The 27,422-nt window shown below is 45.9% G+C and overlaps 2 protein-coding genes across 4 annotated transcripts in view; one reads left to right on the top strand and one right to left on the bottom strand.

Moving 5' to 3' along the window:
- Positions 1-26,589, bottom strand: part of COLEC12 (collectin subfamily member 12) — a 153,344-nt gene extending 126,755 nt beyond the window's left edge. Inside the window, exons 1-2 of the mRNA XM_032467209.1 lie at positions 26,412-26,589; positions 10,273-10,323 (exon numbers count right to left, since the gene is read on the bottom strand). Of these exons, the coding sequence (XP_032323100.1) occupies positions 10,273-10,323; positions 26,412-26,418 (58 nt within the window). The 5' untranslated portion in view covers positions 26,419-26,589. The remainder of the gene's footprint in view (positions 1-10,272; positions 10,324-26,411) is intronic.
- A 121-nt stretch (positions 26,590-26,710) lies between these two features.
- CLUL1 (clusterin like 1) overlaps positions 26,711-27,422 on the top strand; it is a 93,034-nt gene continuing 92,322 nt past the window's right edge. For all 3 annotated transcript variants that reach the window (XM_032467140.1, XM_032467139.1, XM_032467137.1), the window contains exon 1: positions 26,711-27,147. The gene's annotated coding sequence lies outside the window, so the exon portion shown is untranslated. The remainder of the gene's footprint in view (positions 27,148-27,422) is intronic.

Below are 27,422 nucleotides of genomic sequence, written 5' to 3'. Positions count from 1 at the left end.
CCAAATTCTCACCAATGCTTCACTCACCTGTCCCCTGGGCCAGTGGACTCCTCTCTCCCCTTTCCCCATCCCTTTTACTCTTTCTCCACTCCCACCTGTAGAATTCACGTGTAATTCTCAGACACCCCATTCCATACCACTTCCACTACAAAGTGGCAGCCCTCTCTCTTCTACATCTACTTTATGACTCCTTTGGGTAAGACTTTGATGAGGCTTATCAACTAGGCTATTATTTTTACATGAAAATTTTTGTTTTCTTAAGGACTTTCCTACCTTTTGTTTTCTGAGGAATTTTTAAAAAATGAATTATAAATGTTGTTGATAGTGAATAAAATAGTCAAGAGCAGAGAGCTTGTTCATCCATCTTTGTACCCCGGTTCACAGCACACACAGGGCAGCCAGTGAATGCTGATCAGAATGAGATAAGAGATAAATAATAAGATAAAATAATAAGATAAGAGATAATTTCCCCTCAGTTATTTCCAAAAGTGGTTCAGCAATAGGACTTCTATGTAAAATGTGAGGTAAAGCAATCAATATATCATGATGTTCCTTATCAAATGGCCCCAGTGAGTATTAAATATGAGCTACCATGAGGAAGTCCTCCTACAAGCACAAAATAAAATAAAACCCAAAGGGAAAGAATGTGGTTCTCTCTCACTTTTACTACTTTGAATGCTTGAGCTTAGATTAAAGATTCAAAATCTAAAACGATTTTACTCATGCACGTTCCTGCTTCACAGAACAAGAAAGACATGTGAGAAAAGTTATTTCAAATGTTAGAGAACAGAGGGCATCCTTTGGCATCTGGAATAAGAAGATCTCTGGATTTCTGCCCAAACCATTGCAGACTTCTGGTCCCCTCCTCCCGCTTTCCTGACCCGTCTAAAATCCTTCATCTTATGCCACGTGCGAAAGAAATGGGTCTGTGTATGGAAATATTTACACCAATCAAGAAAAGAAAAGCTCCACCCTGGTGTATAAAAACAGAAGCCTGTTTCAATCAGGGCCAAATGTCAGTTTTCAAAAACTTACAAAAAGGATAAAAATGAAATATCAGAAGAAGCAGAAAGCGTTTATAGTTATGACTCAGAACAGAAGACCAGTTTCACAATGTTTCCTGTGGCAGGAGTTGTATCCACTGAGATTTAGACTTTCTCCCTTTTTCTCATTTTTCAAGTTCCTCTTCTGAAAAAAAATTGTTTCCTCCAAATCTGCTGAACACTACTGAGAATACTAAGTTCCAAGAAAGCAAAATAACTTTTGTTCATCCATTTATTCATTCCCTTCTCATACCGATCTCTCTTTTTTTTTTGAAGTTTTCTCTTTTTATAAACTATCAACAACTTAGAACACTTGGTGCCTGAGTTCAGCCGCTTGTGGCTCCACCTCTAGCAAAATTCCAAATCTGAAAAGTAAACCTGCAACTATTTTGTGAATAAACAGCATTTTTCAATGTGTCACATAAAACATGATAATTTTAGAAGTGGAGTAAATTATAAATAATAATGGATCAGATTATAATTAAGTTATCTTGTTATTTAATAGTTAATAATCATGCATTATCTAATTTAACATTAAATTATGAATATAACAATATTACATATAATATATTAAAAATGTATTTATGACCACTATTATTATGTTAGTATCCATAACAGATACTATTATAAATACATACTATATTATATTATATATTACATTATGTAAATACATAATACAATATATAATACATTATATTACATATTATAGCATATATTTATAATAGTATCTATTATGGATATTAACTTATACCTAATAATAGTGGTCAAAGTGCTTAATTCCTTACCATACATTTCACCCCAAATGATTAGACCAGGCCAACCAGTGCCAGCCCCATTCCCTTTGTCCAGAACTGATTCAGGAAAAGACTGACTCAATGTTGGCCAGTGACATACAAGGGAAAGTCTACTGAAGGCCTTCTGGGAAAGCTTCCCTACTTCCAAAAAGACGGAAACCGAGGACTGTCTGTCACCCCCCTGGACCTGCTAGAGCCACCTTGTGGCCATTTCTGTCCCTTTTCCTGATGCACATGTGTGTGGTCTTTCTGTCACAAGGCACTGCTCTAAGTATTAACACCTTCCGTTCTCACAACACCCTTACAGGCAGGTACCATAAATACCCTCATCGTTCACACGAGGACACTGAGGCACTGGGAAGTCAGCTGGTCCGAGGCCATGTGACCAGGAAGCAGCAAAGCTGGAGGCTGGCCCAGGTGGTCCAGCTCTGGTGCACATTCCCTCGGCCACAGGGTTCCCTGCCACCTCCGTGGAAGTTGATCTCAGCCCCCAGTGCACGCCCTCTTTCTTAAAATATATTCTTTGCTGGTGGCCACCAAGCCTTTCAATTCCAAAAAAAAAAAGGCCCTGCAAGAAAACAGACTTCTTTGATGTTCCCTGAACAAAGCATGGCTCATGAGAACTGGTGGGCTTCCCCAAGGGAGAGCTGAGGCCACACCAGACCATGGATGCTGGGCCCTGGGGAAGGGAGGAGAAGCGAGTGGGAGGCCTGAGGGTGGTCAGCAGTTTAATGACAGACCTACCATATACTCCCCTCATATATATTATTTATAGGTTTTATAATCCATATATCCTTCAAGGAAGGTATTCCTGCCACCCCCATTTCACAGATGAGCAAAGTGAGGTTTGAGAGGCTGGGTCATTTGCTGGGAAGGGACCAAGCCTTGCTTCCTAACCAGCCACTGTCCTGAATACCAGGGCACCGAGAGAGAACATGAGAGAGAAAAAAAAGTCACCTTAATTCACAGCTGTGCCAAGGACGTGGTCTACCCTCAAAATCCACATGCCTAGGACAGCTTTCCCTTTCCCAGGGCCCTCCAGATGAACAATACAAACCTTTCAAGGAAAGTTTCAGCGTTCATCTGTTTTAAGTTGCTTTGGAGTTGCTACCACAAGGAATAACTCTTTCCCACCCTACCCCCAACAACTCAACATTGGAAACAGCCTAATATCTTCATGCTGTCTTCACAGAAAAATGGCTGAGTAGATTTTTTTTCTTTAATTTTTCCAAAAATAAAAGCAAACTACATTCAGCCTCAACCCAATGTTAGGAAAAACAAATGATTCCCCCTCTTCCTTCTTCCCACCCTCTTACCAGGATTCATAAGGGAATAAAAGCCAGAAAGGGGCGGGGAGCATTATCCTTAAAATGGTTGGAAATTTCAGGGCTCAAGTACTCAAGCTCCACATACTATGAAATTATGAAACATAAGATCATGTATAAACAGCTGCTGATTTAATCCACGTACATCTCTGGTCATGTATCTTCCCATAGAAATCTTGGGAAGTTCTGACAATGGATACATCTGTGTGTTTCTTAGACATGGAGAGCGTGGAAAAAAACAGCAGGGACAACATCAAGTTGAACTCAGATGTTGGCCATGCCACTCAGCTTCCCTGTTGGCAGGTAATTCTCGAAGGATTTCTGCGAGAATCAACTGAACTCATGAGTGGAAATCCACCTAGCACATATTCAAGAAAGGATGTTCAGGGAAAGATGCTTAATTATTTCTTTCACATGAAAATAGGGTTAAAAATCATTATCGCAGGGGAACGTGGTGTTGAACAAATTGTCACTGATGAGCAGGAAAGACAGATGAGGCGGGAGGATCTGAGCCAACCATGGAGAAGTTCTCGGTGGGAAAAGAACAGAAACCCGGCCAGACACTGTTGACAGGGGGGATTGTGAACATCATCTCTAATGATAAAAATTAGGAAACCTCAGGTTATTTAGAAGAGACGACCAGCAAACCCTTTCTTGGGTCTCAGGAACCCCGCCGGAGCGCCTGGAAGCAGCAGGGAGAGGGGCCACGTGATTCTTCTGCCCGAGAATCTCTGGTGTCTATTTCTCCACATGCCGTCTGACACTGAAGTCCTACAAAATCAGAACCATCAACTCCACCAGGATTTGCCAAGCCACATAAATAAGACCCTGCCACTAAGTGAGGCAAATGGCTTTGGAGAGAAATCCCACGGGAGCACCCGGTCAGCCTCTGACCCTAACTTCTCTCTCAGCCCAGGGTCGGTCCCTTGCCTGGTGGTGTCCTCTTTCCAGTTAGAGATGTTTGGAAAAGGTACCGCTGAAAAGGACAGCCTCACGCTGGGCCACTTTAATCATTCCCCACAGGAAATAATGGAAATTCCTGGCATTCTTATCAGGGAAAGGGGTGAACTCTGCTGGTGGCGGCCTGGAAGGGCTGGGTGGAGAGGAATGCCTGGAGCCCTCCTTCCTTGCTGGAGGTGGATGACTTCAAAGCGGTGCCTTCTCCAAATCCAAAGATGAAGCCAGGCTTCTGGGAAGAGACCTGGGAGAGGAGACACAGGCGGCCTGGTCCCCGAGCCCAAACAACGAGAGGTGGAGGCAGCCAAGAGCATCTTTCCAAAGATTGCTCAGCAGCCTCTCAGTAAACTCTTGCAACCCTCTCTGCATGGAACGCAGAAACTCACCACGTGCCTCAGAAAGAACCTTTCTTTCCAGCCAGCCGGCTAAGCACACCTGGGACGCCCATTCTCCGAAGCCTGAGCGGCCGGTCCTCTGCACTTTTAGACATTCAGTTTCTGAATCCCTCTGGGGAAGAAGCAGCTCCAGGATTTAACTAGAGTCTCTGATGTGAAGTTTCACGCTATCTCTTCGAGGAGGGGTTGGGGAGGGGGGAGGTGAAGGTCAGGAGCAGGGTGGGGGCGCTCCGGGGCAGGGCCGGGGTCCAGTCCACAGACACCACCTCTCGGGCTGCTTCCGCACGCCCCACACTGTGCAAATTAAACTGTTACACACATTCCTGCTAATCTGAAATAATTGTCCAAGGGAAGAAAGGCAAAAAAAGAAAGCCCAGCTTGTGTGAAACTACAGGTACTGGGAGGCCTGCAAAGTTGCAGGTAAACAAAGCTCACTTCTCCTAGAAAAAATTCAAGAAAGTAATTCGGTGAATAAGCTTAGAAAATGCATGTGGTACTCCTTTTTTTTTTTGGCATATAGTTGATTTACAATGTTTGGTTAGTTTCTGGTGTACAGCATTCAGTTATACGTACGTATTGCTTTTCATTATGGGTTATTACAAGATACTGAATATAGCTCCCTGTGCTGTACAGTAGGACCTTGCTCTGATCTATTTTATATACATGGTACTCCATTTTGGACTGTCACCCCTAAGTAATTTTTCAGCAGTCCTCTTAGAATTTTTCCACTTACTTTTTACAAATGACTTGCGTTCTACTGCACAGAATGTGCTCCCTTTAGCTTTTCGTTACACCTTCACAGTTTGCAGTTTCTGAGATCTTTTTCTCCCACAGCTATTAACACTCCCTGTAGCTGAGCCCCGAGGAAGCCCTTCTGTCAGAGCTTTGTTTGTCAAACACAAACAACAAATGTTCCCAGCTGCCCCCAGTCGCTCGCTGTCAACCCCTAAATCCACCCATGACTTTCACAGGCGGAGCCTCGTGTCTCTGGCTCTTGCATCACCCCAACTTTGGACATCCTAGGATTCGACCAGGGTGTATTCCAGAGAGAACATAAGAGGACCCAAGACAGCCAAGGAAACAGTCAGTCCTGCCCCCCGACATCCCCCAGCACAGAAAAGGGGCAAAGCCAGCTCCAGAGGGAGGGTCGGGGACCTCCTGGGGGGTACTCGCCATCAGGCTCCCACACTGGTCACCAGAGTGTGGGGACAGACAGCTGCTGTCTCCAAGCCTTCTCACCTCTCACTTTTTTGCAGGAAAGCAGGGGCCGTGATGGAGCCAGCATCCACGAGGCTGCTGAACATCAGAAGGTTCCAGGGGCCTACCAAACCCGATGTGCCGTGTTCAAGCAGCAGGACCAAAAGATTCAAGAAGGAAGCCCCTAACATTTGTGGGGTACTCACAGAGGGCCTGGCACTGTGCCAACCCAGCAGCAGAGTGAATTTCACCACAACCCTATGGAGTCGGCCGACTCTGGCCAAACTTCACAAGGGAGGAAACAGACCTTATAGCTTTCGATATTCACGTGCCCAAAGTCACACAATCACTGAGCTGAGTGTTGGAACTCAGATCCAAACCCACCCACCTGGTTCCAGCGCCCACACACCCCGCCCCGGCACCCCAAGGCCTCCAGAAAAGGTGACACCTGGCCCATTGGACTCACGGAGTCGCAGTGAAGGAAACCTACGTTAGAAAGCCCTTCGGGAAGATAAAAGTGATACGCAAATGTAAGCTGGATTTGCTGTGACCATTTCTACACGGGTTAAAAGCAGGATCTGAACCCCCTCCCTCCTCCCACATGTCTCCCTGTCTGTGGACCTGTGATGCTCTTGTCCCTGGGAACTGGAATGACCTTCTTCATTCCTCCTACTCCAGCATTTTAATGGGAAAATTTTTTTTTTAACTTGAATCCATTCATGTTCATCATATGATGAATCAGAAGGTTTCAGAAGGTATTTTTGGGTCAACTTATCACAAATTCCAAATTCTAGGAATATACATTTGCCCCTTAGAATATGAACTAATCACTTTCCCTTCCTGCTAACTAGAATCATAAAGGATACTAGAGCCCTGTGGGATTATTTTTGAAGAAAACAGTAATCGGGAAATAAGTAGAAAGATACCATTGTAGTACAGATCATATCCTGTCCATAGAAAATAAAACTTCATATCCTGGTACCTCACGTTCCAGAGCACGAACTCTGCCAAACTGTAACTATAGTTACATCCCAAATTAATTAGCTCTGCACGCGGAGGCCAAGAAATGCTGACCCGCGGAGCCTGATAAAAATCTGCAACTGCTCACTGCATTAACCTTTCAAAGTCTCCCCTCATCGGAGCCTTTGTCAGAGGAGCAGAGAAGTGGCAGGGTTATCAGGTTTGACTCTATCTCTTCTCCAGACCCTGCCCAGAATGCTGGCAAAGTAGCTAACAAGCAGGACATATCGCAAGACAGAAGAAAAGCAGAAGACTTGGTTGCAACTAAAATGCAACAGTAAGTCCTTGAACAGACAAGGGATGCCTATCCTAAAATAATACCATCACATACTAGATTACTGGAGCCGATCACCCATTTTGCTCTTCATTGTAATATTGTACTGAATTCAAAAAAGCACAGTATTATTAGGCAAACAAGCCTTGACTTTATGCAGCAAATGTTTCTGAATAACTATACACGAATAACTTTGGAAACAAGCCACCAGAAAACAATTTCCTAAAAAGAGTAGCCCCTGCCCAGCAAATAATTAATCCCTGGTTCACCTGCAATCTAAATGCAGGTTGTGACCATTGCATTTGCACAAACAAGAAATGCCTAAAATTAGACTATAATCACCCCCTACACGTTATCCAGTCTATTTTGCAAAAAAATAAAAGCCAACAATATGACTGTGCTCCTCTTTACATCTCTCTTCAGGAATGAGACTTCAGACCTGTCACATATTGCTATTCAGCAGCGGCTGGATCAAAATGCCCAGAGATTGATACCAGCCCCACATCTCAGGAGAGTGGTCTCATCACCACAGCCATCGTAACGAGGCACCTTCAAAGCACTCGTCCACGTGGTACCCTTCTTGTCTCACCAAAGGCCCGTGAGGTAGACTTACCACCTCGGCAGGTGTCACTCTGCTCGCCGGACAGATGCAGCGCATGAGGCCCTGAGTGCTGAAGCAGCCGGTCTCCAGTCACAGGAGTGGGCAGGGCAGGGCCTGCAGGGCTGTCTGGTCTCTGGAGGCTCCCACCTCCCACCAGACACCCACTTTGTCTTCCTTTAATGATTGAAGTTCAGTCACACCTGAAGGAACGGGTTCTTGGGTCCCGCTGCTTTCAATGACCAGGGTTGGCCACATCTCAGGAACTAAAAACCCATTTATCTTTGATAAAACCAGGCCCAGTGTCGTAGGCCAAGCGAAAACGATGCAGCTCCCGGGAGGGCCGGACTGGGTGTCCAGCCCACTTTAATGTTCAGAATGGCAGGGATCCTTCTAGGACCTCGCAGCTGAGAGGTCGTCTCAGCCTCATTGCTGGACCCTTCCTTGAAGCTACACCAGCCCAAGAGTTAGACCCCGCATCCCAGCCAGTCCCGGCTAACATCCTGGAGCAAGGACTTAATCTTTCTGGGCCTCACCTTCCGTATCGGTAAAATTAAAGGCTGACAGAAATCACCTCAAAGGCTCTTCCATTTCCAAAATCCTACCCTATCCCCATGCTGGAGATCCGTCAATGTGCCTTAAAGCTCAACCCAAGAACTCTCAGGGTGGGACTGTCTCTCTCACAGCCCAGTCCAGTTCCCCATTCTAATTTCATCCCTTTCTTTCGCTGTGTCTCTTGGCATCACTCTCTCCACAGCTCTCTGGTTCTCCAATCTTTGTAAGTTGTTATCACGTCTCCCCTCTGAGTCACCAGTGTGTGGGTTCCAAACATAATTTCACCACCATAAATTAAATCCTTTCAGCAATGTATTATCTTTTTGTGTTTTCCACCAAATCCCCACCCACCTAGCTAGTTACAGGGTCATTAAACTTCAAATAAAATTTCTCTCCAGGTCACTCTTTCTTAAAGAAAACTTTCCTTTGGTTCTTCACATTTCTGTTGATCTCCAAAAGACACCAGCACTTCATCGTTTATCCTGCCTTATTTTTACAAGCTTGATTTCCCTCCTTATGCCTGCCTTTTCATTTTTGTTTTGTTTTGCTTTTCCCTTCCTTTATAATTTTTGGTTTCCTCTTCATTCCTACGGCCTCCTTCAGCGACCCCACAATGGGGAGCAGAAGGACACCGGGTACCAATCCAGAGACACAAAACTGTGCAGATGACGAACAGTATGTGGAGGGGTGGTGCGTGCTGGGCATAAGCCCCTGGGCCACGTGTGCACAGAGAGGCCATGGGCTCTGGGCGCCGCATTCTCTCTCAAGCCCTATTTTTTTTTTTTCCCAGAAAGAAATGCAGGAGTGTGCATCCAGAAAGAAAACTGCTAAAGCAATGAGGGAACCAGAGCAGCTGGGGGATGTTAACTTTAATCAAAGTCCGGCCAGAATATTTTTTTTAGCAACAGGAAGTAGATTTATTCTCTTTCATATTCTCCTTCTTGCTCTCAGACACACACACACACACACACACACACACACACACACACACATAAACACACTCATTCTTTTCTCCTCTCTCCTTCATTTCCTCTGACTAAGGCACAGAAATAAGCTGGACAGAAAAACCTCAGTTCCCTTGAACTGTCTTTAGTGCTGTGTTGTGTTCACCGGCAGTTCAAGGCTACACGGCAGAGTGCAGGGCACCCCTGGGCACAGCCAGGCAGGCAGGGGAACGAGGGCTGGTTCCCTGGGGCGATGGCAACAGTCACCACAAATGTGGTGGCTTAAAGCCACACGGATTTCTTCTTTTACGGTTTGAGAGGCCAGAAGTCTGAGATCAGTGTCCGTCAGCTGAAATCAAGATGTTGGTGGGGCCACATTTCCACCAGAGTGCTCTTAACAGAAAATCTATTTCCTTGCCCATTTCAGCTTCTGGTGGCCACCTGTGTCCCTTGGCTGGTGGCCCCTTCCTCCACCTCCAGAGCACATCTCTCCAATCTCTGTCTCCATCATCACAAGGCCTTCTTCTCTCAGTATTGTCAAACCTTCCCCTCCCTCCCACTTATAAGGACACTTGTGACTGCATTTAGCGCCCACCCAGATAACCCAGGGTAATCTCCCCTTCGCAAGCTCTGTAACTGAAGCACATCTGCAAAGCTCTCTTGTCATCTAAGGTAACATCCGGGCTCCAGGAATCAGGACGAGGGTATCTTTGGGGGCCAAGGTTCAGCCCACCCTGGAGCACTCATGTCTAGCTGGGTTCCTGGCCAGAGTCCTCCTCTCACGTATCCACTAACCTTGACTAAGCTAGGAGCACGGGTCCTGAGGAAAAAGGGAAAAGATGTTTTCTAAATGTCAAAATAGAGAAATGCTGTGTGTTTCTGCTCCTGTCTTGTCACAGATTTACCTTTTCCACCATGTTTTGCCCATTAAGCCACCTGGTTTGCAGTCATCAAACCACAACCTGCCCCAACGAAGCGTCCATCACTTCCCGTGCCTGGGCACCACTTCTGTCCCATTACCCTCAGATTTTGTGAGAAACCATCCACCTCTTATACGGAAACTCGATTTCCAACCCAAACTGGGCTGCACATGCTCATGTGTATCAAAGGTCCGGTCATGGTCATGTTTCCGTATCCCAGAGAAGGAACAGAAGCTTTGTTAGGACTCACCGAACCGCTTGTAACCGAAGGAATGCACCTCCTCCTCCTCTGCAAAGTCGTCTGCGAGAAAGAAAAGACGGAGCGTTAACCCTGGGGAGATGAGTGGGGTCAGCGCTGGCCTGAACTTCTCCCACCCCCCTGCCCCACCTGCCCTCGCCCACCGTGCTCCTCACAGTGGCTGTCCCTCTGCTCCCAGGACACACCACACTTTCTGAAACAGACCGCAGGGTCCCTGCACTGGCTGTTCCCTCCGCCTGGAATGCTCTTCCTTCTGTTCCTTAGGTGACTCCTTCTAACTCAGGTCTCAGCTGAGGTGTGATACCTTCCAGATGCCTTTCCAGACCACCACCCAGACACTCCATGTCGCGACGCCCCATTTGAATATTACTCTCTGATATCATCCCTATTGTGCATCCTGGCAGCCAATTTTTTTCTGTCTGGCTTCAGGAGTGAAACCCATATGCCTAGAATGGCACCTGTCACACAGCGGGCACTTAATAAATTCTGGTGAATGAATGACTGAGTCATCAGCTGTCCAAAGAGTCAAGTTATCTTCACATAACTAAGCCTAAAGCCTTCCCTTTCAGATGCTGGGCTTTGGGGTCATCTCTTCCACCCGCTGTGGCATCTCAGCAGCCCAGCATGAGTCCCGCAAGGACAGCCAAACCCTCCCCCACTTGCCTTCCACTGGGTAACCTGGATTGATGGTGGTTTCCCAGTAAATGCATTTCAAAAGACAGCCCTGCTATGGGAATTGCTAAGGGTGGGACCACTGCAGAAACAAGAGATGTCATATCAGTTCAGCTTTCTACCAAAAGCTTAAATCCCCCTCCTCATGTGCACATCATGCAATTCCTTATCAGACTGATAAAGAACTTCTCATTTTACATTTCTGTCAGATGTGGGTCTCACAACTTACTGTGCAATTAAAGGGTACTTTTGATGACAGGTCAAGGTGTCGAGACCAGGCCTTTCCAAGGAGCCCTAACCAATTATTCTTGAGTTGGTCCCCATCACTGCACCAGTGCCCTGCTTCCTCCCCAAATGCAGTTTAGTTCAAAAGCACTGACTTGGGGCTCACCATGGACCAGAGACTGCCAGGCAGGGGGCTGCAGGAATGAGTGAGACATGGTCCCTTCCCTCAAGAAGCTGACAATCATTCAAAGAAACAAACATGAAGGGAGGGAAATAAAACCTCTGTGATCATCGTTTTCAGTCCCCAAATGGGACCCTGGATCTGGCTATGACCAAACCTTGAGATGTTATGGAAAAACCCAAGGTATGTGACGTCTGCAACACAGTGTGCTGAACCTCAGGGCACTAGCTCGTTGTGGCGGGCTATGAAAGCACACGGGCGAGAACAAGCACTCCCGAGACGACGGAGAAGTGGGGTATCTTTGTATTTTGCCGCTGTTTCATTACTCAGAGAATGGGGCAGAGATCTTGCTCGAAATCTAGACATCCAGGCCTTCATAATTCAAGACGTCTTCTTATGTCCAGGATTAAAGCTTTAGTTCTTTCACGATGGAGCTCTTACAACCAGAAGAATAACACGTTTCTTACTGACTCAGGGATCGGTTAGTTCAACTCAGTAAGCCCCTGCTCTATGCCTGCGTTCCTAAGCAATTCTCTTATTAATGGCTGAGAGGTCCAGTCCAGTCTCAGCTAAAGAGAAACCCTGATCTGCTGCTTCTGCTTAGAAATCCATGCATTCATTTATTCACTCACTCAATAAACAGGTGCTTACAGACTAGTGGAGTTGATGAGACAGAGGTAATGATGCCACCCAGGCGTCAGCTGCTCCCGCCAGCTGCAGCCCCTCCACTGCTGGGTCACGTCTGCAAAAGAATCTGCTCGCATGCACAGGTTGTGGGCTGAGGGGGCGTCACGGAAGATTTCACAGTGGAGACAACAAAGCGGTTTACGCTGTGCCCCCAAGAGCAATAGCTTTAAAATCTCTGTTCTCCCCAAAGCTTCTTTCCAGCAGACCTACCATTAGTTTGTTTGTTTGTTTTCTTTTTCCTCTCTGGTCTCTTTCCCATGCAGCATTTAGTCTGACTGACTCCTCTCTCCTCCCTGAAATTTCCCTGGGAACTTCAAATGTCTCATATTTTTGTTATTAAAGCAATTCAGCTCTGCTTCCAAATGAACTTACTCAAACCCATTAGGCGTTGAAGGAAACAAAGGGTTTACGAGAAACCCCCCTAACAGGACTCAAGCAGGATGTCCTGCTTCTTGTCTTAACCCTCATCCCAAGAGGGTGAGAAATGCTTGGAGCAGCTCCCAACGTACAAATTTCGATCTCATCCAAATCTGCAATCAGATAATAAATCACGTGAGGCACGAGGGGTACAAAGCACCACAGACAACAAACATCTCATTGGGATAATCAGGGAAGGTATCGCGAAGTGTCTTAAGTTAGTCTGTCTTATCGTTTAGTCTTTGGAGAGAAAAAGGAGAAACACCACATACCATATCCCCTTCTTGGAAATTCAGAGTGGTTTTGCACTCTTAGAGACTCTGAGAGATGCTCAGAAAGAGAGGAGAAAAAGACTTGTTCAACTTTATTTCACTCAGTGTTTTCAAGAGTTGACCACATCCCTAAAAGCTGAGTAGAGCTGGGTGGATGACGCTGAGTATTTAGACCACGGCCGGAGGTGTCCCCAGAGCGCACTGCCGGGTTCCCCGGCTGTGTAGCGAACAGACGCTTCAGGCTGGTGACGGAGTTAGGTGTTTCAGGAATTGAGAAAGAGGAAGAGGCAGGAGCTGATGGGGCTTGTGGTTGTGTGGACAGCCCACACCAGGCCACAAGAGCCAGAGGAGAGAGGAGGAGGGGTCAGATGTTCCTAAGGCCTGAAGATTTTAGAGGCAAAAGACAAGGACAGGGCCCACATGGCTGACAGATGGATCTGAGGAAGAACAAACAGCCTGATACCATGTGGAAAGTTACAAAGTTATATTTTGTTCTCTAAACCTTTTCCTTACACTGTGTGGACGCAGGCTAAATGCATCCCAGATGCATTTATGGTATCAGGGTCCTGCAGAGGTGACAGGGGCAAATAAGGATACTCTCCCTCAAGAACACCCAGTCACCTTTGCAACTCGCCACTTTTCATATCTGTCTCCACACAATCTCCGCCAGGGAACTGCCACACTCCTCCATGAGCAAGGCCTTCGTTAAGATTGAAGGCCTCAGAGGGGAGGGTATAGCTCAGTGGTAGAGTGCATGCCTAGCATGCAAAAGGTCCTGGGTTCAACCCCCAGCACCACCATTAAAAATAAAACCCTAATTACCTGCCCCCCAAAAAAATTTTAAAAAGAAAGATTTAAGGTCTCTAAGTCCTGCAGTGGCCATAACTTGCTTGAGTCTGCAGGGAGAAGTCACCTTAACATCCGAAATAACAAAACGTGTTTAATTGGAGGTTTATAGCTACAAGCACCTACTTTCCTGGCTCCCACAGCTGGACCGTAGCATTTTTGTTGTAAATACCTATGAGCTACACTGCCTCTTGCGTGCCTATTTCAGAATGTGATTTTTATTTATTTTATTTTTTTTTTTTACTTTCCTTGGTAACTGGCCCAGAGCCACATTGGCCAGAGGTTTCGTGATGGAGAACGCTGAACAGAATTCTGCTGCTGATTTATTCTTTGAGCCTCGCTATTTCAGAGGACCAGGAGTTCAAGTGAAGTTTATTTCAGTTGGCTTGGAGAGCTGAAGTCATACATATTAATATGTTCCAATCAATCTGTGGACCAAGTTGTGCAATATCCCTGTGCTTAGAGTTTACCTCTCCTTCCCGACACCCCACCTGTATCAGTGTGACAGCCCTTCCCTCTGTCTGCCTGATATTCCAGTTCTGGTTTTGACTTCACCAGATGGAAAGCTTTTGGAAAACAGGAAACATGTCCCGCTGTACCCTGAGCAACCAGCACATTTATGACATGTGCTAGGCACTCAGTAGTTATTGTTGAAAATGAAGTCTATTGCAGAGTGATGTGTCTACTATCTCTGGCTCCCACTAGCTGATGAATTCCAGGATTCTTTCTCTTTTTGAGTATCCACCACATATGGGGAAGAGAAGAGATGTGACACTTGGTCAATACCTACTGGATGTCAGTTACTTTCAATTCATTATGTTTCTCTGTTTTTGAGGTGAGGAAACCGAGGCTCGGAGAAGTGGTGTAATCTGACCCAAGGTCTCACAGCCTGTGAGCAGCCAGACCATCACTAAGACCCAGGTCTGTGGGACCCTCAAGTTCCCCACCACAGTGGTTCCACACCGCACCCCAGACCCAAGAGACTGAGCCCTGTGCTAGCAGCAGAGGAAGCTGAGAGGCAATGATTTCCACCCCAGAATCCTAAAAAGGCTTAGGCATTCAGGACACAGGCTACTCTGGGAGGAGAATTAAGGTGAGGCTAAAACAGGAGGACTTGTTGAGCCACTGCGATAATCAAAAAGACAGATAATAAGTGTTGGCAAGGATATGGAGAAATGAGAAGCCCCGTATGCTGCTGGTGGGAATACATGCCTGTGCAGCCACTTTGGAAAACAGTCTGGTGATTCCTCAAAAGGTTAAACACAGAGATACCACATGACCCAGCAATTCTCTCCTAGGTGTACCCCTAAGAGAAATGAAAACACACGTGCACACAAAAACTTGTATGTGAATGCCTATAGCAGCAAGATTCATAACAGTTAACAAGTGGAAACGACCCACATGTGCACGAACTGATGAATGGATCAACAAAATGTGAATGTAATATCATTCAGCGATAAGAAGGAATGAAGTATTGATATATGCTACAATATGGATGAACCTTGAAAATATGCTAGGGAAAGAAGCCAGACACGAAAGACCACATCTTGTATGATTTCATTCACATGAAATGTCTGCATTAGGCAAATTCATAGTCAGAAAGCAGCTGAAAACCTGGGGCTGGGGGTCCGGGGGGGAAATGGGGAGTGACTGCTGATGGGTATGGTTTTCTTGAGAGAGAGATGAAAACATGCTAAAATGGACCGTAATGATGGTTGCAAAACCCGTGAATATTTAAAATCCCCACTGAATTGCACACTTTAAATGGGTAATGTGTGTGGTATATGAAAAATAAAGCAGTTGGACCTGTCCTTCACAGAACCAGGTGACTGTCCCTACCTGACCGCAGCAGAAGATGGAAGGTTTATTATTCAGGGAAGTTCTAACAAGAGGACAGAGATGGTGTCCTTTTCCAGAGGACTCCAGCAACACCTGAGATGAAGGGAACCACGCCGGAATAAGGGAAAGGGGGAAACTGCACACTGAGGTTCAGAAGCTCCGTGCTCCCCTCCCACTCAGCCAACCAGACTGTACCCTCCAGACTAAAGACTGGAAGGCTCTTCCTGGGAAATCTGGCCAGTTAAGAGAAAAATAAACTAATGCTTCTGACTCCAGAAGGTCCCCAACGGAACAGCCGACCCAGATCAGCCTAGAGTAACAATCACAGTTCACAAAACCCACCAAAACAAAGAGGTTCTAATTGACATTAATAATACTCTGCCTTTACGTAAGAGAAGACACCAGACATCTGACACAGATGAAAAGACAAAGGCGAAAATAAAGAAACCAGATACAGGAATTTGGAGGAAATATACATTATGCAGGATGATAAAAATAAAATCCTACCATTAATATCCTTGCAGAGATAAGAAAAGATCGTGCCTCCATAATGTAGGAACAGGATGCTATCATAAAGAAGAAACCATGAGAGAAAAAGAACTCCTGGAAGTTAAAAAAAAAAAAATCACAGAAATAAAAACGTAATAGAAGAGTAGAAAGACAGAGTTGAAATATTCCAGAAAACAGCAAAGGGGGAAATAAATAAAAAAGAGTAAAGACAAGGAAAAAATTAGAGAATCAGTTCAGTGGGTCTGATATTCAAATAACAGGTGTTTCAAGAAAAAAGAACAGAGGGAAAGAACCATCAGAGGAATAATTAAATAACACTGTCCGGGACTGAAGGACGTGAGTCTCCAGAAGGAAAGGGCTGTCACCTCCCAGCACAAAGAAGGGAAGAAGACCCCCGCCCCGGCACGTCACACAGGTCCACGGCACTGTGGACAAAGAGGGAACCCTAAAAGCTTCTGCACAGTAGGAAAAAAAAAGAGAGAGAGATTACTTGCAAGAATAAAACCAAAAGTGGCTTCACACATCTCACCAGCAAAACTGGAGCCAAAAGAGAACAGATCTTTGCCTTCGAAATCCTAAGGCTAAATTATTTCCAATAGAGAAGCCTCTCGACTAAATAAGTCGGTAACATAAAGACCTTTTCAGACCTGTGGATTCCTCAGAAAAAGTACCTCTCACACACACTTTTCTCGAGAAGTTTTTAGAGAAGACATTCCTCTGAAGTAAGGAACAAACTCAGAAAGACATGTGTGCATCTGTGTGTGTGTGTACACGTGTATGCACATATGTACATCCTAACCTAACCCTGACCCTGAGTAGGTCAGAGGGCTCCAGGAACGATTTCTTCATGAAGGCGAAAATGAGGTAACACCTATTATGTATGAAGACACTGCACAGAGACTGAGGACAGTGGAAGAGGCTTTGGGGATGAATGATAATGTATACACACAGGGGAGGCTAAAGAAAAAAAATAACAGGAGGATTATTAACTCCAGGGGAAACGAAGTCTTGCAAAAAATAAGTCAGTCAGCTGTGAACAACGTTCATGTCATCATAATAAGATAAATCCTGAATACGGATCTAGTCCAGACTGTGATATAACTATACTGCGATGAGGGAGGCTGCAGGAGGTGTCTCTGATGGTTGTAGGTGGAGGTTAAGGGGGAAAGAACGAAATCCTTATCTGCTATAAAGGGAAGTCAATACATAATGCCTCACACCAAAATATTAATCATAGTAACAACAACAATGATGATGATGATGATGATGATGATGATAGTGAAGAGTGCCATAGTCATGTCACTTACAGCCCTGGGGCTGTAGCAGATCTCTTACGTTAAGAGATCCCATCCATTCTTTCCATCCCTCCACGTGCAAGTCCACTTCCACTCTCCTGAATCTGGCAGAGCCCTGTGACTTGTCAATGGAATTTGTCAGAAGTAGCAGTGGGTGATCTCGGGGCCTCTGTCTTAGAGGTCTTTCGGCTTCTGTTTTCACCCTCTTAGCCAGTTTGCTGTGGGAAACATCCGACTACCCTGCTGGACCAGAGACCACCTGGCGAGAGAGGATCCCTGGAGGATGGGAGACTGTGAAGGGCAAGGGAGAGACCAGCCAGCTCTCAGCCATCCCAGCCACCCTGCAGATGCTCCAGCCATGGAGCGAGGCTGACCAGCCCAGCCAACACCTTGGGAAGCAGAGACCAGCCGTCCCTGCCCTGCCCCGCCCGCGTCGCAGAACTGTGAACAAACAAACAGCTATTGTTTGAAGCTACGCCATTTGGGGATGGTGTGTGACAGGCATCAGCAGATAACTGGAAGAAAAGTCAATGCCAAAAGAAAATGCAAAAAATGTTCTCAGGAGGTTGCCTCTGGGGACTGGAAAATGATGAAAGAAGTGGGTTAGGCAGGAAACTGCTGTTTTTCATAATAAACGTGATATTCTTTGACTCTTTAAACTATGTGCATCTCTAACCTGGATAAAAATTAAACAAGAGAGTGTGAAGGGAAGATAAAAGTCAGGTAGACAAAAATAAAAGCTCTCCGGTCCAACAGATACTGACGGCCAGAAACGGTCCCCTGCTCCAAAGAGCCGGCGCGCAGGTTCAACCTGGAGCAACAGCGTAGAAAGTTTGGATTCACAGCCTTCAATACATGGCACAGAGTAGGTGCTGGCAAAAGCCAAACTGAACAGAACGAGTTGAGGCATTTTTAGGAGCCAGGCTGAAGGACCGTGGACAGAGGCGAGGCTGAACCTTCCAGGCTGGGCTCGGTGCCTCGTCCACTCTATGCTGTTCTACCCTGATGGAGCCCCGGCTCCTGCAGAGGCATCACCGTCAGAACAAAACAAAGCAGTCCCATAGGTTGTTAAAATATGTAACTGCTTCCAAGCCAGCTGGCAAACACCTGCTGCTCTGAGCATTCCTGCAAGTTGTCCCTGTGTGTCCGCATCACCCTGACCTATTGTAGCAGACCGGGGGTGGGAAGGGGAGATGGTGCCCCTGCCCCCCTGGGGCCAAATACCCAGCGCTCACTGGACCCGAGTCCACAGCCACCCTCCACTGGACAGTGCTCCACGGAGTCGTCTCTGCGAACTCTGGCCTCCACAGTGTGCCACCCGCCTTGCTAAATATTTTGGGTACCCCTTGGACATTGCTGGGCTATTCTAGAAGACTGTTCTCCTAAGGCTAGAGGCAGATGTAACGATAAAGGGCGGGCTTTGTCATGAAAAAACCTGGGTTTGAACACTGGCTCCATCTTGTTCTGGCAGCGTAAGCTGACGTCTGCCTCTCGGTCTCCGGCAAGATGGAAAGGCCTCAAATGCATGGAAATGCATGGGTCATTTAGCAAGAAACACTACAGCCATCCATTTCTCTGGAGTCTCACAAAAAATAACTAGTCCTTGTTAAAACAAAACAAAAATTGATATATCTGTTTTGTTCCAAAATCACTTAACTTTATGATCAGGTTATCCAAACAATTACACCGAAGTACTACACTATAATTAATTACAAATGATGGACCAACATTGAACTCAGGAGACAAAGTTCGAGAAAATTTTGAATTTGATTTTCTCTCACCTCCTACTCTGAAATGTCCTATTTGAAGGCTTCGGGGGTGGCCCCAATGCACCATTTGCCTCTAATTACTATTAGAGTAATGCAGTCTGAAATACGAAATGTAATTTGAGATAATGAATCCCCCTCCGAAGGAAAATACCCCTGTCCTCAGGCCTCTCCTCCTGTATCCTACAACAGCATTTATCCAAACCTCAAATAAGGCACTTTTCACCTTCTTCTGTGGATCCCAGTTGTTTAAGCACAAGTCTTACTCTGCTCATCAGACTTCAAGCCTCCTGAGGACAGAGGCTGTATCCATGGTAAGTATGTGACCATGCTTCAATAAAATACTAAGTGAAGAATATTTGACTATATTCAAAATAAAGAATATTTGAGGATATTAAAATAATATACTAAATAAAGAATAAATGGAAGCTAGTGAGGACTTGGTGGCCCAATTGTAAATAATAAGTTAAATAGAAATATGACAGCTTAATGGAAAATTAACCCTACCAATGAAATGGACACAATGTCATATGGTTAAAAAAATATATGTCCACATACATCTGTCCTAACACTCATTTAAAGAAAAACCTGCTTTATGTTTGATTCTTTGATGTCATATCCTTACTGGAAAAAAACTGGACATTGGATTTGAGATACAAATCTTTAAAAAATAAAAAAAGTTAAGAAAAAAAATAAAGGATTAAGCTATCAAGCCCAAGCTCCTAAAAAAAAAAAAAAATGTCACCATCAGTAGGCACCTGAATAACAGTGCTCTGGAAAATTAAACACTCCCAGGTAAATTAAATGTCTTTACATACATTTACCAATTTCCTACCACTATCTTAACAAATGAGAAAACTGTACCATTTTCACTATCGATACAAACGTCACTACAAATGTGGTCCATGCACTTTCAGTAGGGCTGATGTTTCACTACATTACAACGATCACAATAATAAAAGTGATGGCAGCTGGAGATGGACCAGTCCTAACACTGTTGCCCATGAAGAGCACAAGTTCCTCCTATGCCTGAGGTCATTTTAACACACACTTGTAACTTGAAAATTACTTTCATTTTCTTCATGGTAGAAACTATTGCACTGGATTAACTTAACATAAATGGTTCATAATTAGCTGGAGGAAGCAGCGGGGTATAATTATACAGTACGACAACAACTGAAATGTCTTGAGTTCGCCTTAAGTGCTAGACATCATTCTAAATAATTGATCTATACTAACCGATTTAATCCTCAAAACAAACCAACAAAACAAAAATAAAACAAACAGCCCCTCCCCCCCAAATGGCATCCAGTAGACGCCATTATTATTCCCCATCTGACAGACAAGGAACCCGGGGGCCCCAGGAGGGTAAGTAGTTTGCATGTGGTCACCAGGCCCTCTGGTCTCAGAGCCCACACTCCTCGCCACCCCACTGAAATTATCAGGTTCAACTCCTGGGAACACTCTGTGTAATTACATTTTATGACATATATATATTTTAAAGTATATATTATAAACTATAAATTTGGACTATTCTGCCTTTAAATAATAAAATGTTATATAAATATCCACTAATTTCCAAACATTTCCATGTCACGAGGAAGTGACTTAGGCTCAAAGAAATGCAGGTATTTCCACAGGCCAATAATACGTCAGTTTTTTTACACAGGATGTCAAATGTCCAATCTCTTAGGCAAGTGCACGTGACTTCATGTGATACTCAGTTATAATCCCAAACAAAAGGGGGAGGGTATAGCTCAGTAGTAGAGTGCATGCTTAGCATGCATGAGGTCCTGGGTTCAATCCCCAGTACCTCCATTAAAAGAAAAAATTAAATAAATAAATAAACCTAATTACCTCCCCCTGACCCCCTTCCCCCTCTAAAAAATCCTGAACAATTCAGGAAGCATAAAGGAGTCATATTTACTATATTGAAGTCCAATAAATTTAATTAATTGTTAAATATTCTCCCATGTTGAAAAATACATTTCCTTTATATTTTTTAAGAGTATTGGCTGAATATTTGTGATACATTCAGCTCCTAGCTCTTTGGAAGTTTGAATTGGGATTACTAATTCTGCTTACACTGGCTTTCACTGCTATGCAATGGTGAGGGCCCCTGCAGCAATCAGCAGGACCTGTTCAAGGTACTACATTGGTTTGGGCCCTTCAAACATCATTCACTTGAACAGAAATCAAATCACTGCTTAATTGAAAAGCTACCTCCCAAAAGCTTCGGGTGGTTTATATGGTTAAAGACTATGTTGTCAGCAGTAAAGAATGAAATACTTTCCGAAACAACAACTGTGTATAAAATAGATTGAACAGCAAGGTCCTACTATATAGCACAGAGAATTATACTCAATATCTTGTAATAACCTATAATGAAAAAGAATATGTAAAAAAAAGAATGAAATACTTCCTATGAGGAATGTCTATACCTCCCCATCCCTTGTTTAAGATATTTATTTCCTATTATTATTATTGTTATTATTACTATTACTGATCACCTACTGGTGGTTACAGTCTGTCCTTGGGGAAATGGCCCTTCTGACAATGTTGCGTTGTCTCACCATAAATCTGTCAGCAGGACAGTGCAGGGGCTGTGGGCAGAGTCGGTGGCTTCAGTGGGCCACTCACACTCATTCAATCAGTCATAAGAAAACCTCCCAGTAGATAAATTCTACACACTCTGGAATCTGCCTTATCTCTGTAGGAGCTCCAGTCTAGAGAGACTCTTCCAGTCGCTGGCTGAAGAGCACAGCTATTTTTTCCGACCCTGGATGCCAGGTTATTAGTGTCTAAGCCCGGATGGTAGGACCATTTCTAGCTTGCTCACTCAGTGTCTAGTGGAGTGTGGCACCCAGTCGGTACTTAACGAAGATGTGTTGACTGAGTGAAACATTACAGTGTGTCTAGGAGGGAAATTAAATTAGAGGTGTAATGTGGATTCTGGAGTCAGCCTGCCTGAATTTGAATACCAATTTCCCCACTGACTAGCTGGGTGCCCTTAGATAAGTAACTCAACCTCTCTGAGCCTAAATTTTCTGATCTGTAAAATGAAGAAAAAATACTGCCTGGCATGGCAGGTGCTCAATAAATGTCAGCTATTATTAAAGGGAATAAATAATAAATGGGGATATTAAGTGGCCCATCAGTCATGCCTAAGACATTTTTTCAAGCACAAACCACGGTTGAGATCAACCTTGTCTCTGGCGTTTATCTTCCAGCTCATGATCCTGTTCCCTACCACCAGGCCATAGACAGGGATTCTGGACGCTGAGAGAGAAAGCAAGCCTGTGACTTTGGAATGGCAGAAGAGCAGAGGAGGAGAGGCCAGGACCAGCCTGACAGAGCCGACCCCACGGTAGGGGTAGAGTCCCCTCACAGATGATTATCTCCACGACCTGGAACGTTGTCCCCTGGCCCCCAGCTGCCTGACTCTTTCCACTCTGATGTGCCTGCTAAAAGCAGGAAGTGCTGTACACCAGTCTGGGCTCCCTCTCCCAGCCCGCGACCCTCTCTTCCCACCGTGGGGAGACACGTGGGTCAGACCTTCCCCCGAGAGATGACCCACGTGCTGGGTTTACCCGAGGTGAAACAGACTTTTTCTATCACAAAATCTAAATGTCTGTTTTCCCATTTGAAATCTAATACTCCGAAGGCCATTTAACTTCCATTGGCAGCAGCTGCAACAATGGTTTTGAAATAATGTTTTAATGAGAATAAGCATTAATTCAGAAAATTAAACACCTAGTTATGCTAGAGCTTAAAAGCTATCATCTGCCAGCTTTTCCCATTCACACCACTGTCAGTGGATGAGCCACACGTTAGGGGGTAGGAGGATGGGAACAATCTCAGAAAACTGCACAGGAGACCACAGGAAAGATCGACACTTAGCAATAATTAAACCTCAGATTAAGAATGTCAAGCATCTTCAAATTAAGGAAAAGTCCGAAGTATAATTGGATTGTACCTTTGCCTCCCAGAGGAAGGGCAGCCCCAATTCCCAACCAGTGAAAGGAAAAAGGCCAACTTTGTTTCCATTTCCCCGCAGAAAACACAATGTTAAATGCAGTCAGCTCTTAAACATTTGTCTGCTTGCTTATCCCACCCAGTTAAGGACAAGAAATCTTAAGACACTGGGAAAGTAACAAGACCATGGGTACAGTAAAACAAAAGACCATAGCAGTATACTTTTTACTGTCGCATTTTGAAAGTATTATTGCCAAACAATATTTCAGCAATGTAACATACGAAAGCCCCAAAGTAAGCAGCTTGGCACTATGCTTTAATGGCACCAACCTCCTCTTTGTGTTAAATCAGAAGAGCAGTTTGAACCACTGTGAGCCTGTGTGCTGGTGGTGGTTTTCTGCCATCTCTTAGGCAACAAGTGCTGCTGCACTAAAACTCACCAATATTTCCAACTTCCAGAACTAGAATGTGATTTCGTAATGACACACCTAACTCTAGGGGAGTCAGATTCCTTCACAAAGAATGTGAATATTTATCCCGAACCATGAGATTTATGTGTGTAGTCCAGCTAATAGAAAATGAAATGGAAATAAATTAAAATCAACTTCAAGTTTTAATCAGCCTGAAAGACTTCAAATATCGTAGCAATAAAGCAAGTAATTTTCTTCTGGAAAATATATAATGATGTCATTATTTTGGTACTTCTAACTGATGGAGGAAATAGAACGAAGACGGACATTTGCAGAATACAACAGATAGGTGGCGCTGTGGCTCATGGCCTCCTGGAATTACACTCCAATAGCCTGGGTCTGAGGCCATATCCCAGGTTTAAACATCAGAATTAGAAAGTCAAATAGGTACCTTGAAAAGGCACCTAACTCGCGCAGGAGCTAAATTTTTGCTTTGGCAAATACACTTCTGTAACTTCTAAGGTGTCCATTAATTTTCTATTTGGTTAAAGAATGTTTTTGGTTAATACTTGAATTTTAAGCATTTGCAAGACTTGTCATGACTTTTATGACACAGGATAATCAAATTCTAATGAAACATTGGCTTTCTTAAGTATAATGAGTTAATAACTATGAGACGTAATCACTAACCCGAAGAAAACTTTGTGCTGGTAACCTGTGGCAAATTATCAAAATACTTCTACTTGGTAAAGGTAGCTTTCCTTTTTGGCTAAAAACACACTCTGCTTGGCTTCAGAAGCCTTGTGTCCAATATCTTGGCTCCACCCTTTCCTGGCTGCTGCACCAACTATGAGTTAATTGTCTGAGATTCACGTTCCTTCTAGTTCAGAGGTTACCACATCTGGGGTCCTAGGTCTCTCCAAGCCTCACAGGGGAACTGGCAGAGCTTATCTTTAGATGCCTACCATCTTCCTGGTTGCTGGTTCCTATTTCTTCTAGACTCGGTTTCCATATCTATAACGTAGGGATTAAAATCTCTACCTCATAGGGTTGTTGAGAGGATTCATGGATAGAGCCCCTGGTTGGCACTTAGTAGCTACTGAAAAATTATTAGTGTCTCCTCCCTCCCCCACCTCACAACTGGACAAATAAATGCAAATAATATGGCAATAGTTTAGTAAGCCAATCTCTTATAGAATATTTTGTTTTAACAGAGGCCTTCAAAGTGATTAGTCTACCCAGGGATTCACCAGTCCCTCAGCCCACCTCTCCCACTGGGGTAGAAGGGAGGTGGGGCCTTTTAGGCAGTACCCAGACCACAGGGGATAAGCAATGAGCCTTTCCAGGGGGTCTGCAAGCTGGTGCAGAATGCAGCGTAAATCTCACCAAAAAAAAAAAAAAAATGTTTAGAACTTGTAGGTGTGTTTTCCATTGCAGATGTGAATTAATACTGAAAATTTATACTCAAACTGCAGTAAATCATTTACCCAGTCAAAAGTATCACAAGATTTTCAGGGTAGGAACCCACATGGGAGCTGATGAAATGAGGAGCTGACTTATCTTTCCAAGAGTTCAAAACCTCCTGGCCTCAGTGACCAGCAGCAAGAAGTTCTGGCTAAGACGATGGTAACTGAGACCCAGAGTAACATTTAGCCTATAAATTCTTTCTTCTCCGGGAGGATCCTTTAATCAGTGCTGGCTAAGGAAAGTGCCCATTTCCTAGAATGTAAATGAGAGAAGAGAAACTGAGATGGAGAAAGAAGGAACACACACCACTGCGTTTTGAAGTTCTCTAGCCAGAGAGTTGTATCATGTCTTTTGTTTCTCTGGCCCTGGGACGGGCCCCTTTCCACCTGGCGTCTGTCCCCTCCCTTCCCAGGGTCTCCAGAGGAGGACACAGAACTCCCTTGAAAGCAGAGCTAATTGGTAGGACATTATCGCGCCGGAGTGTTTAGCGCGAACTGTATTTCAGAGAAACCTAGAGCCGAAAGTTACTTTCCAAGTTTGTGGGGCTCCCCGGCGCCTTCCTGGGTCAGTAACGCTTGCGAGTCAAAGTGGTCACATCGCTTGGTCTCGGGCTGGAAACTTGGTCAGATGGCATTTCGCACCCAGCCCCATCACTCAAGCCTGGCCCGCGCGGGGACTGAAACTTGTTATCTTAGCACAGAACCAGGACTCCAGGCTTGTGTAAACACCACGCCGGCCCAGCCCCAAACGATTCCCTTGGATGCCTCCGCTGTAATTATTTATCTCACATATAAATCAGGATTCTGCTGACAAATCATCGTGTTTCCACTAAACAGAAGGCTGTCCTGCGAAGCCCTTCTCCTCACGATTCCGTTTAAAGGTTTGATAATATCTGATGGTTCCCTAAACCGACCTGCCCAAGACACCGACCGGGAGACGATTAAAGAGACGACTGTGTCACCCCAGTACACACGTGGGTACAACTCCTCAGGCAGGCACATGGAAGGGACGCGGAACCGAGGGCGGTTATTTTCCAGTCAGTGGGTCTGATGGAGAAAGATGCCAAACACACTTCCCGAGCCAGCTGAACTCCGCGGGCACCTAATCATTGCCAGATGTGAGGAGGGCGCACCGAGAACATCCCCGAGTCCCAGAGAAAACACTCGGCCAAGCAGCCCATCGACATCTCGGACGGAGAAACGGCCACAGCAGGGAGGAGAGAGGACCCTGGAGAGAGTGGGGAGCGCTGCAGAGAGAGCGGAGAACGGACGGGGGTGGAGGGTCATGATGCCTCCACTCTCCTGGGCATATTTTTCCAATTAAAAAGTTGGGAACTGGAATCCGTAAACAATGAGTTGGGGCTTCAAAGTACTTTGCAGAGACACGATGGGGAGGGGAAGACTTGCACGCTTCAAAACCCCAACCTCTAGGTCTCCGGCGGTGCCCAACTCTGGGGCCGGGGTCGCCCCCAGGGTGCGCGCACGAAGCGGGCGCCGGCTCTCCGCGGAGAGAAAGTCCGCGCAGGGTGCACCTCCGCCCCCTCTCGCGCGCCCCGAAGCCCGCCCTACCTTTCATGGTGACTGAGGAGACGCACCGCCTGCCGGGGAGCTCCGCGCAGCCAAGGAAGTTCGCGCTGAGCAGCAGTCAGTGCGCGCCCATGGCAGCCGCGCCGCGCCTCGGCCGTCTGCGCTCCAGCCCGCCCTCCCCGCTCGGCGCTCTGTGCCGCGGGGCCGCCGCGCGCGCCGCTCACCCCGGGCGGGAGGCGCCGCTCCCGCCAGCGCCCCTCCCCCTGGCCCGGCCGCTGGGGCGCGCGGGCCGCCGCGCCCACGCCCCCCTCGCGCCCTCCCGCGCCCGCCCCGCCCCGCCGCTTGCTGCCCGGTCGCCGGCGCGCTGCCGGTTCCCTCTCTTTCTTTGGGGACCAGAAGCTGAACGGAGTCTGAGGAAAGCGTCTCCTGCGGTGGTCGAATGCTCACCCTCGGGGTGCACAGAGCGTGCTGCCGCTGGGCTTGTTTCTAGACCCCGACTACCTAGAGTGGGGGCTGAGAGGGCTGGGAGCAGCGGCGTCACGGGGGCGGCGGAGTCAGCTGGTCCCGTCCCCAAACCGCTCTGGGCGTGGAAGGTTAGAGGATTAAACAGGGGCGAGAACGTCCCCGAGGTTCAAAGCTTCCAAGCGCGCTTGTTGATGGCCGAAGCGGCGCAAGGGATGGTGTTCTGCCACCCGGGGAGACCTTCGCTAAATCCGGAGTCACCACAGATGCTCTGCCTGCAAACTTGGAGCGGGATTACAACTCTTGGATCTTAAAGGTGAGAACGACAGAGACCAAAAACGCACCACAATCTCCTTGGTTGGAAAAGTCTTCCTTCTACCCACCGCCCCTGAAATGCTCAGGTTGACTCCGGTTTTACTAGGAAAGGAGGCTGGCCTGCGGAGCGGCTTCCTAATGAGTTCCTTCCATTGTGGCGCATCCTGTTGCCCCACTGTGTTTATCTTTCCTTTCAGATACCCTGCTAAGCAGACCCCTTGCTTTATGGCTTTACTACATAAACTCAGTGGTGAGTGGAGCTGTGGGGAGGGAGGT

The sequence above is a fragment of the Camelus ferus genome, chromosome 24 (genome assembly GCF_009834535.1).
Source record: "Camelus ferus isolate YT-003-E chromosome 24, BCGSAC_Cfer_1.0, whole genome shotgun sequence".
NCBI classification, from domain to species: domain Eukaryota; kingdom Metazoa; phylum Chordata; class Mammalia; order Artiodactyla; family Camelidae; genus Camelus; species Camelus ferus.
This window is presented reverse-complemented; position numbering and strand designations above follow the sequence as displayed.